The 11,754-nt window shown below is 41.5% G+C and overlaps 1 protein-coding gene across 5 annotated transcripts; it reads left to right on the forward strand.

The window, feature by feature from the left end:
* Positions 1 to 87: 87 nt before the first annotated feature.
* Positions 88 to 11,458, forward strand: LOC115059866 (5-hydroxytryptamine receptor 3A-like). 5 transcript variants are annotated; one of them, XM_029527590.1, is made up of 12 exons: positions 3,881 to 6,204; positions 7,371 to 7,453; positions 7,585 to 7,635; positions 7,855 to 8,015; positions 8,341 to 8,385; positions 8,496 to 8,605; positions 8,814 to 8,983; positions 9,174 to 9,331; positions 9,592 to 9,802; positions 9,877 to 10,053; positions 10,275 to 10,372; positions 10,453 to 11,458. In XM_029527590.1, exons 2-12 carry the CDS (start codon positions 7,423 to 7,425, stop codon positions 10,660 to 10,662), a joined length of 1,422 nt encoding a protein of 473 aa, XP_029383450.1. In that variant the 5' UTR covers positions 3,881 to 6,204; positions 7,371 to 7,422; the 3' UTR covers positions 10,663 to 11,458. The 5 variants fall into 5 exon arrangements, with proteins under 5 accessions (XP_029383452.1, XP_029383453.1, XP_029383449.1 ...); XM_029527592.1 differs by lacking the exons at positions 7,585 to 7,635; positions 7,855 to 8,015; positions 8,341 to 8,385; ... (5 more) ...; positions 10,275 to 10,372; positions 10,453 to 11,458 and adding exons at positions 88 to 180; positions 679 to 839; positions 915 to 959; ... (4 more) ...; positions 2,614 to 2,763; positions 2,866 to 2,957 and having other exon boundaries at positions 3,658 to 6,204; positions 7,371 to 7,481; XM_029527593.1 differs by lacking the exons at positions 7,585 to 7,635; positions 7,855 to 8,015; positions 8,341 to 8,385; ... (5 more) ...; positions 10,275 to 10,372; positions 10,453 to 11,458 and adding exons at positions 88 to 180; positions 679 to 839; positions 915 to 959; ... (4 more) ...; positions 2,614 to 2,763; positions 2,866 to 2,957 and having other exon boundaries at positions 3,658 to 6,204; positions 7,371 to 7,481.
* The last annotated feature ends 296 nt before the right edge of the window (positions 11,459 to 11,754 follow it).

An 11,754-nucleotide genomic window follows, 5' to 3' on the forward strand; every position in this document is an offset into this window, starting at 1 on the left:
ACTCTCCTCCTCTTTAAGCTAATTACGGTGTCCGCCTGTCCGTCCGCTGAGGGAGGGGTTTCTCATGTTCTCATGCAGCCTCAGAGGACAAGCAGCACCAAGTAGGTTTGTTCTCAGAGAGTCAGCTGGAGGTTTTAAACATGATCCCTGTAGTTTTCTTCGTCCTGCTCTTCCTCACAGGTAAAACATTTCTTTTTATAAACCACTTTCACAAAACTCTTTCAGGTAGAACTGTATTTATATCAGCGAATCGTGACTATCATGACAGGACAACATATCTAAAGCAGCATGTGCAATAATCTGGAGTTTTGGTCATTTTGTAATTTGATTGTTTTATAATTGTTTCTGTTGCACATCAAGTTGAAAAGCTGAAGTTGAAAAAGTTTTAATTTATGCTTTAATGTTTTGGGGGTTTCTTTATCATGAATTGAGGGATTGAAAGCTGCACGGTGTTCTCTCACATTAGCAGCAAGCTTCTATTTATGTCTGATAATTGCACATTTCCCCAAGAGACACTAAAGTGCTTTTGTTGAAGTGGTAATCATTGATGTTACATTAGAGCAACGAACAAAATAAAAAGAAATGGTTAAAATTGTTATAAAAGTATAATATGATAGTTGTTGTTGAGTTAAAACCAAAGCTAAGAGCGATAACATGTTGTGAAAACTTCCACTTTAGACGGGACGTCCTCTGAGAAGCTCTGCAGTTACAGAGAACTCCTGGACCACCTGAACCTGACCACAGACAACAGCGCGCTGAAGCTGACCCGGCCCGTTCTGGACTACACGCACCCCACCGTGGTGGAGCTGGACATCATGCTGTACGCCATCCTGGCCGTGGTACGAGCTGCGTCCTCGTCTTGGTGCGTGATTCACCTGCTGCTGCTCAGCTCTGACCTGTGTGTTTGTTCACAGATGGAGAAAACACAGACTTTTATCCCCTTCCTCTGGGAAAAACTGGTGAGTCCACTTGCTTTTTAATTTGGTTACTCAAATAAAAAAATGCCCATCTTTCATTATTTTGTCGTTTGTTGAAAATAAACCTTTAATTTGTTGCAGATTTGGAACAACGAACTCATCACTTGGGATCCTGCTCAGTTTTGTGGAATCACTCAGATTTCGCTTCCCGTAGATTTGCTCTGGAAACCCGACCTCTTCATCTATGAGATGTGAGAACGCTCACATGAAATGCCGACACTTAAAGCGTGGGCAGAACTTTGGCATCTTATGATTTTCAGTCTTTATCTGTCTGTGTAAAAGAAAATGTAATCCTCAAATTAACCCCCCCCCACCAACTAAAGAGTCTAGAAAAAAAGCTGGAAAAAAAAAAGCTTGATTGATTCACACGCTTAATTGTAAAATCTACGGCATCACCTGCCTTTGTTTTTTTTTATTTTGGATTCATTATTTCCAGGTGGTGCAAAGAAAAAGCAGGAAAAGCTTCTGTTTGTTGATGTAATTGGTTTATAATGGTTTGTTTGGTTGGTTTCTTACAGATAGAAGAGTAAACTGAAACCACTCTATTGGCTTCAGATGTTCATGAACCAAGAAAGGACTTTGATGGGACATGGAGGCGTTTTAGTGATTTGATATCTTGGTGTTTATGTTTTGGTTTGAATAGAAGATAAATGAATTTGCTGTGTACACAGCAGATCCTATGGTTCAACAAAGAGCTGAAACTCAAGCCCACGGCCTGTTGCGTCACAGTTTTTGTGTCTTTGTGTTGTCTCAGGATACAAAAAGACGAGTCCCCTCGGAACCCGTACATGTTTGTCTCCTACAATGGAAGGGTCACTTATGAAGACGACATTAATGTGGTCAGCACCTGCGAGATGGACGTCCACAAGTTCCCCTTCGACACGCAGAGTTGCAACATTTCCATCGGCTCTGCCATACACACCGGTGAGCGAGTGTGTGCGTTTGTGCGTCCGTCTCCGACTCTGACATGTTGAACTCAGACTCTTCTCTCGCCACAGTTGAGGAGTTTCGGCTCCTTCCGTTCTCCAACTCATCTCGGGCCACTCAGTTTTCCAGAGAGTGGATGAAGACTCAGGGCGAGTGGGAGTTTCTGCATCTGACCATCACCAGCAGCAACATAACGTACAGCAACAAACAGTGGGAGCAGCTGGTATACACTGTACGCATCACAGGTAGAGCGCCAGATGGCCGACGAATTCAGGAAAAATTAATTCCTCTGAACTTTTTGTTTTCCCAGTTCACCATAAAGAGGAGGCCTCTCCTCCACGTCATCAACTTTCTGTTGCCCATCCTGTTTTTCCTGAGTCTGGATCTGGCCTCCTTCTTCATCTCAGACCACCGAGGAGAGAAACTGGGCTTCAAGGTCACCGTGCTGCTGGCCATCTCCGTCCTGCTGCTCATCCTCAACGACATCCTGCCCTCCATGTCCAACAAGACGCCGCTCATAGGTACAACGCCCTGAGCGATATATATTTGGTAGAAAAGAAAAAGTATCTCATCAGCTGAGCAAACAAACCGAAACTGAATCTGAATGGCAACGTTTTTCTTACTCACTGATTAAAACATTAGATTTTTTGTCACAAAGCTTTTGAACTGGCTACCAGAAAGAGCTTATCATTTCATTTTTTCTCCTCAGCGACGTACTGCATTGTGATTTTTGCTCTGATGCTGCTGAGTCTGCTGGAAACCATCCTGGTTACGTATCTGATGGAAACAAACTCAGCCTCCCAGAAGAAGCTGACGGATGACAAGGAGGACAAAAAGAAAACCGGTAACTGTCACTCCGGTGAGACTGAAATCACAGAGGAAATATGATCTGGATGTCCTCATTTAGTGAAATTGGGGATTACGAATGATTTTACCTGGTTGGTTACTCTTCTGTTTTCAGAGGAAGGAGAACAGACTGCTGTTCATCACTGTTCATATTTCAGTGAGACGTCTGAAGGACAGAAACAGCATGAAATTCTGCCTCTGGCCAAGGTAGAGGATCACACTTTATCACCTCAGACAGCTCCATTTTCAGTGTCCAAAGTCTCGTATATCTCTTTCCTGTCACAATTAGTAATATGAATTTATCTCACACAAAAAGGCCTAGATCCCACAAAACCACGAAATATGAAGAAATAATAAGTTAAAAACGATTAAAGGTTAAATAGATTCAGAGCACAAACAAAAGTTTCTGCTAATTGAGTAAATAACAAAAACAAAGAAACAAACAATAAATATCTGTCAATAACTTTTGGATGATAGACATTAAATGTTAAATGAGAATACTAATGACTCCAACGATGCCTTTGATTTTTTTTTTTTTTTTTTTACATCCCCTGAGGTGCCTGTTAAGGTTCCCTGTTGTGGTTTAGGATAAAATGTCACAACAATGAATGGATTAATTGCTTTGACATTTAGTCAAATTCATTCCCAGGTTAAAGGTATGACCATATAAAGATTATAAATAGATTCACCATCCAACTACGTAATGATAAAATTTAACATCTGCAAACGTTCCTGCAGGCAAACAAAAATGTTAAATTAAGATCCCGATTAGAGTTCCGTGTTAAAATAGTTTGCATTTCCCACAAATATGTCCAAAAAAAGGAAGATATTCCACAGTAAGGCACACCGATGTGGAGCCGGTGGGAGAGCGGAAGCCGTCTAACTGTGGTTGTATCGGTGTGTGCAGGATAACAGGAGCCTTCAGCCGGCCGAGTCTGTGTTGCTGCTGATTCTGGGAGAGCTGAGGAAGCTGCAGGAAACACTGAATCTGCACCTGAACTCCAGAGAGACAGAGGAGTCGTCCAGCCGCTGGGCCGCGAGAATCAACAGAGGTTTCTTCATTTTCTACGTCACCACTGTGTCGCTGTTTGTACCGCTCATATTCATCCAATGGCACAATTAGAAACACACTGTAAAGTCCTCCGCGTTAAAACGTTTTTGTTTGTAGGCAAGGTGAAAATATTTCACTTCACAAAACAGAGTTTGTGTTCATCTTGTTGTTTTAGCTGAGGTCATCTGAAGTTGTTGTTTGTTTTCATGTCATTCAATTTTTTTTTCATAAATCAGCTCCATCAGTAATTCAACTGATCTCTCCGCCAACCTTCTGAATGACATGAAAAGTGACGAGCTCTGATGTTGACCTTCGACCGTTTGGGTGGAAACTGTCTGTTGTAAATTGTGTTTGCTGCTTGCAGTATAACCAACAACGTGTTTTGTGGGTTCGCAGTGATCTTTGACCTTTTGACCAAAATATTGTAAGCAGGCCGTCGTTGACTCCAAGTGAACGTCTCTTTTGTCAAATCTGATGAGCTTTACCTCAAAGCTGCTGAGATGTGTTGTTGTGGCGGACGGGCTGTGTGCGTCTGACTGTGGCTGAAGGGCTGATGTCGTATACAGGCCGGCGGTGCAGCTGCGTCTTTAGGATTAGTGATGTAGGAGATTTGAAGCCGCAGCACCTGGACCCTGATTGGATCTTCACCTTGTGACCAGAACAAACTGAATCAAACGTAACCCAATCTGAACACATCGAATCCTTCACGTCGGTGAAGGATTCATCGTTGATGAAAAGACACACACACACATGCACAAACCGGCTGACCCCACTGATGTCATGCTGTCGTCCTCACACATTTATCATCCCGTTTCAGTCGTCTCTCACCTCGTGGCTCATCGCTCAGCCAGCCTTTAAACCAATCATGAGCATCCTCTCCAGATTTATGTCCCGATAACAGGATGAGAGAGGCCGGCTGTACATTCAGTATCAGTGTGTACGCAGTGTTATTGTAATAGAAACACTCAGGAACAACATCTCTCATATATTCTCACGTTTCTGGGTCTGCCACTTCGGTCCAAACTGAAATATCTCAACTAATAATCAGCGATAGGCGTTAAAAGTCCCCAGAGGGTGATTCCTAACGAGTTTTCCTCCACCATCCACGAGTTTGAGAAAATATTGGACTAATGGCCATGACATTTAATACGCACATTAATTACCAGGTCTGAATTTCATGTTTTCTGATGCATTGTGTCCGCTCAGCCCGAAGGAAGGTGAGAGTTCAGCCCTGCTGAATGAGATATGACTAAATATGGAGTAATGGTTTTTTATGGGAAGGGCAGAAACTGCATAAAGAAAACACTTCAGGGACTTATCTAGTGAGGAAAAACTCACTAGATAAGATTATATTAAGCTATCTTCTTTAGTTCAGAACAAAAACTTTGTGGCTCAAACTAAATTACATTATCCACAATTTGTTTGTCTGCTAATATAATTCTTGTCAATAAAGAGAGTGATAACAGCTTTAAAGGATAAAAAGTTTTTAGATTTCCTTGTATGATATTTTCGTGTGTCAAACTTTTCACAGCAGAAATTGTATAAAGCTTCATCTTCTGCCATTTTTGTTTAATCTCTTCTGAAGTGCGAGTAAAAAGAAGGAGGCCCATAAGAGAATAACATGCATTTCACAGTTTACAGTTTAATGTGCATTGTGTTTAATAGCTGCAATTAGTGAACATTTATGATCTTACAGTCATTAAGGGCCTATATTTATCTAACAGGAACATTAATGCCTAAAACACCTCTGAGAGATGCTGTGGGAATGACCGCCATCTTTCTGGAGGGCCGTAATAATGATGAGGGGGAGAAAAAAAAAAAGAAAAGAAAAGAAACATAAAGGTTTGGTCATTCAGATGGTCCGTCCCTCCTTCATTATTCCTGCAACAGGCTTGATGTTTCAGGATTAAAGCAACAGGAACCTGTGCTGTACAGATGTGCCTGTTCCTGCTCTTCTTCCTCAGAGGTAAGTCTGAACCGCGCTCTGCTCAGTCACTGCAGGTGAATCCTGCAAAGGGACAAAATTATTTCTCTGACTTTGTGAAGTTTAAGAAAGCAGACAAACTTTGTTAAATGATATAATAAAATAAACAATACTTACAATTGCTTGTTTCTGCTTCAGGTTGATGACAAACGCCATCCCCGTCACAGTTTTGCTGTATGTCTGCTCTCTCTGTCGCCATGAGTAAGGTCAAAATCCACTCATGCACCAATTTCACTTTCTGAATCAGAGAAAAATGTTCCTGAACTCTTTCCTTCATGCACCAGCCCGTCTCTCGGTAGATTTGTGTGTTTCAGCCTCAGATGGGATGGACTGTAGTTATCTGGACGTTTTAAACTGCCTGAATCTCACCTGAAATAATGAGCAGTACTTGATGGCCTGCTCTGAGCCGCTCTGGTTTGGTAAGGCTCTAAATCTTTTGTCAAACAATCATTATTTACTGAAGGGAAGCTTTATTAGTACTCAGTGGATGTGACTTAAGCTGTCTGAATAAACGACTGGAATAAGAAACAGATCTAAAACTAAAAAGTGATGAATTTAAAAAGGGTGATCTGACAACATGAAGCTTCATAACAGAAAGGCTAATTAACACCAGATTAAGGAGCTCTTTTTGAAAACACAAAATTCAAAATATATTTCGGTGGATATTCTCACCTGAAACGTTTTTGTCTTTGATTTTTGACTTTTTGTCGCCATCTCGCTTTGTTTCAAACATGGAGAGCAAAACATTTGTGGCTGCATTCATCAACCAAAGCGACGGCATGTTGTGCATTAATGTTCCTTAAAAATTAAGAGCCACTTTAAATTCCATGTTAGATAGAAGGATGCTGCTTCGCTTCTCCTCAGTTAATGATCCAGGTCATGTGCACACATTTATGCATCTATCTGATCGTGCAGATCCATCAGAGAGCAAATTCTGCTGAATATTTTCTGAGGTTGATAAATTAAGGTCGTGCTTTTGTATTTGCTCTGATGTTGTTTGTGTTTTTGCTGGATATTAATTTATAGTTCTAGTTTAAAAATGCCTCTTTTTGTCTGAACCAAATTTATTTTCTTTCCACATAAAACATGAAAATTGAGGCAGTAAATGTATAACAGTGATTTAAATGGAATATTTTCTGCCCCCAATGATTGGATAACCAAATCCAAAGAAATTAATGCTCATCATTTCATCTAAATTAGAAGTGATTAAGAACAAATGCAACGACACTGTCACGTGAACAGAATTTAAATAAGGCGCCTGATTGATTTATTCTTTTACCCTCTAAATGAATCTGTGTTCATGTCTCTCCTGAATTGAATAAAATGTACCGGATGAAGCTGTTGAGTGTTGAAGTGGATCAGGATCAGTGACTGTCCAGACTCCAGTCTATGACTCACATCCTTTTAATACCCATAAAAGACTGAGTCTTAGTCACACCAAACTATCTGAAGGATCTCTGGTGTATCGATGCTGCTCCTGATTGTACTTTTCACTTGGATGTGTGTCCAAAATGTCTATTAGCTGATTTCTGAAATCCGTTTTTACCATTCAACAATCATTACTGCCCATTTTTGACTCCACCAGGAACATTACCGCCTCCTGTTCCTGCCCGAGAAGACCACGGAGAGATGCTGGGATGGCTTCTGTGGGAGTGACTGCTGGCTCTGGTTGGCTATTAGAGTAATGAGATTTGAGGAAAAAAAAGAAAAAGGAACAGTTTTATGAGCGACTTGATGACATTTCCAGACAGTCCTGAGAGGACGAGGGAACATATTCACCGTACAGATGTCTCTAACAGGTGCTGCCATCAGGATGTTCGCTGGTCTCCTCTTCCTGCTCGTCCTCACAGGTAAGTCCTGTCAGTGTGGACGAGTCTTCAGAAGGCTACACATCTTTTTGATTTCTTCTTCTCCTTTGTGTTGCATCCTCTTTGTATTGAAATAACCGGTGTGACTCTGACTCATGCTAAAAATGAAGAGGAACATGAAGAACATGTGAAGAATAGAGGAAAAAAGGAATAAGCATGTTTTTGTCTCTTGGTGAATGTGTCTTTGTGTTTCTGCTCCAGATGGGACGTCCTCTGAGGAAAACTGCAGCTACCAGGAAGTTGTAAATTACCTGAACTTGACCAAAAACAGTGAGCGGTTCTCCATGACCCGGCCGGTGAAGAACTACAGACGGCCAACGTGGGTTTACCTGGAGGTTCTTCTCTACGCCATCCTCGACGTGGTGAGTGAACTGAATCGTCAGGCAGCTGTCAGCTGGTCTCTCTTAGAGAGGGCCGCCTTCTCTTTCTGCTGATAGCAAATCCAGTTTTGGTTTATTGAAAATGATATGTGGCCTGACTTGCTCTAGCTGTCTTGCTGGCTCTTTGCTTTTTATCTGGTTTGGGTTTATTGTTGTGTCTTCCCTGAACTGTTCATGTTTTTGGGAATGGAAATGCTGCGATGAGATTTAGCACACGTTGCATTGACCGTTTCATTTTCTTTTTTCTGTGGTGTGGTGTTTTATTTTGTGGCTGGAAAGATATTTACACAATTTTCTGTATTTACAGGTTGAGAAAGATCAAAAGTTCATTCCTTATGTTTGGACTGTCATGGTGAGTTTCTTTGTTTTTAATTTATTTATTTGACCAAAAGCCTTTTAATTGGTGTCCCTCTTTCTCACATAACTGTTTTATTTCCCCGTTTTTGGCTTCTTCGCCCTCAGAGATGGCACAATGAATATATTTCCTGGGATCCAAACCAATTTTGTGGAATTGATAATGTTTCTCTCCCCGTTGAACTTCTGTGGAAACCAGATCTCACTATTGAAGAAATGTAAGTATTAATGTGTCTGCATTGGAACAACAAAGACCTGCTTTAATCTCATTTTAATGTAAAAGTCGGAATGAATAGAATAAAAGAAAAATGATGATCATATTTTAAAAATTCATGGCAGGAAGATGTTGTGACGATTCATCTCCTTTTAATTAAACCCCCTGAAGTCATTGCCATCATAGATATTTCTGCACTTGTTTTTGTTCAGGACGGAAAAAGACAAAGCTCCTCCGAGTCCGTATCTGACTATCAACAATAGAGGTGATGTTGAAGTCCAGAACGACCAGGTCCTGGTCAGCACCTGCAGGATGCACATTTATAACTTCCCCTTCGACATTCAGAGCTGCAACCTCTCCTTCAAGTCTGTCATACACACCGGTGAGCGCTCCACAAAGTGCCTCAGCAGTTTCCTCCATCACGGTGTCTGATCGGAGAAACATGCAAACAAAAAATGTTTTTCCTAAAAAATCTAACATTTTTAGTTCTAACATGACAAACACGACTTCATCGCCCCCATCTGTCCTCATTGTTGTCTGAACTGTGATTAAAGCTGTTGAATCTCTCTCAGCCAAAGACATTCGGCTCCAGGCGAGCGATAATTCGTCGGAGGCCACTGAGTGGTCTCGGGAGGTGATGCGGACGCAGTATGAATGGCTGTTCATCAACATGACAGTGACTTCCAACAACGCCAGCAGTTTATTCGCCCAGGACATGATCATTTACAGTGTGAGTATCGACAGATGGATTATTTTCTTATTTTAATCCTTATTCCGCTCCGATCTCTGTTTTACGGCACCATTTTCTTTGTGATACTCCTTCACCAGAGCTGACCTCTTTGAAAAGGTAAGCTGTGTTAGCTCAGCAGTCCTCATGGCTGCTCAGATTCATCTATGACCTCACAGTCATCACAGTTTATCAATGCTGCTGTAGGTGGTGTTTCTGGTGTTCTCACATCAGCCATCTGAACCTTAATCACCATTTCTCAGATCCACATGAGGAGGAGGTCAACCCTTTATATTGTGAACTTCATCCTCCCCGTCCTGTTCTTCCTGTGTCTGGACTTGGCCTCCTTCTTGATCTCGGACAGCGGGGGCGAGAAGCTGAGCTTCAAGGTCACCGTGCTGCTCGCCGTCACCGTGCTTCAGCTGATTCTGAACGAAATCCTGCCGTCCTCATCGAACAGGATCCCACTTATAGGTGAACCGTCTTGGCTTTACTCGGCTGGTCTTCTGATGAGTCTTGACTTGACGCAGCTGATCTTCTCCCTCCAGCCCTCTACTGCATCGGGATGTTTGCTCTGATGCTGCTCAGCCTCGTGGAGACGATTCTGGTCATGTATCTGCTGGATAAAGACTCGCCACCGCAGAACGGTGAAACAGATAAACATCCAAACCTGAACGAGGAGTCGAACAAACAGGGCAACACCAGCTTTCTCAAATGTCATGAAGGTGAGACCTGGATAAGCCCAAAGTTTCCTTTTACAGCTACCGCCGACAAAACCAGCCTAAAAGGACCAGAGTGAGACATTAATACAGGATCAAAACAGGGAAAAAAAAAGTGATGTCATGAAAATAAAAAGACAACCATAGCTGCTCAAATACTGAACTTACTCATGAAATAGTACATTTTCAGTGCGTCTCAAATTGTAATAATTTTTTTTGGTGAATAGAAACTGTCCTTTCAGAGTTACACAAGCAGACTCAGTGTGCATGTATCTATGATGGTGCAGGGGGAACTCCGTCTGAACTTCTGTCTGCGGCCAAAGAGGTGAGAGGATGACTTTGAAATGAAACAGCCGCTCCGATCCCTGACTGTATGAGACGAAGTGTGGTGGATGTGTTTTTCAGGAGCAGCAGGCCTTGGATAAGGTGTCAGAGGACCTGAAGGCCATGGAGAGAACCCTGACTCTGCTCCTGAACAGCAGGAAGGACCAGGCCAAACCTCCCGGATACTGGAGCAGAGTGGCCAGGAGGGTCAACAAAGTCTTCTTCATCTTCTACATTACAGTTGTCTGCGTTTTCTTAGTTTTCATCTTCATAAAATGGAACAACGCGTAGACAGGATCATGTTTGGGTCTGAGCTTATTGGTCCAAACTGCTGAGATCTAAAGTGTAAAATAGTGATTATTCAGCAAACGTTCAGTCCAGTCCGGTCCCTGCTGATTTGTACGATCAACTTCTTTCTCTTCTGTGTCTGCAAATGGTTTTTGAAATGACTTCAGACAAAAGCATCAGCCAATTTAATACAAATGCCCATTCATCAGATACTTGCTCAGAGGAGGATAAATTTAATACAAGTGGCTTGTTAGAATAACAGCTAACGAACTGCAATTATTTTCTCCATTAAACCAGCAAGCTTCCTGTTGGGTTAACACAAAAAAAACCAACAAAGCATAGACATCATCATAGACACTCGAGACATGGAGAGAAAGAAAGAAAACGCCAAGGTTTAAGTTTATGCTCAGTCTTTCCATCTTTTCTTTGTCTAAATCACAAACACATCTTGTCCTGCACCGTAGATTGAGGAATGAGCCGCCGCACAAACTGGGGAAAAGCACCGCTAATGTTAGTTTGCAGCTTCAAAATGATTCTCCGGTGCCAAAAATCACTGACAGTAACATTCACATAATGGACCTGAACTCTGTTTGTGCTCTGAGCACTTAAGAGCGGTTTCATTTTTCATATCTTTCTCTGCGGGAAGCTGCACAACATCAAATTATGTGCTCATAAAAGCCCTGTTTTCCCACATCCTGGTTTTAGTGACACTGCTGAGCTAATTGTGAGTATTATAACTATTGTCTCATCTTTGCAATGTCATTTTTAAATATATTTATTATCAAGTTGTGTTTTTTTTTTTTTTCCTGATATGTCTGTCATGTAATTGCTGTCTGCTGAAACTTTGGCCTCTATAATGTGTTTCCTAAAGTCAGTTCTATCAAACAGCAGATCTGTGATCTGTTTTGAAAACATGTATCAGACTCTGTATTGAACAAATAAACAATACAAATACACAAAACAGATTCAAGTCTTGAGGTGGTTATCGATAATAATAACAACAGTATTCACGTCAGTTATTGAGCTTAAATTTAGGCCACTTTTCATAAAGTCCATATGTATATTTCCTTTATAAATATCGTAAAGGTTAGAGTT

This window comes from Echeneis naucrates, chromosome 19 (assembly GCF_900963305.1).
Source record: "Echeneis naucrates chromosome 19, fEcheNa1.1, whole genome shotgun sequence".
Classification (NCBI taxonomy): domain Eukaryota; kingdom Metazoa; phylum Chordata; class Actinopteri; order Carangiformes; family Echeneidae; genus Echeneis; species Echeneis naucrates.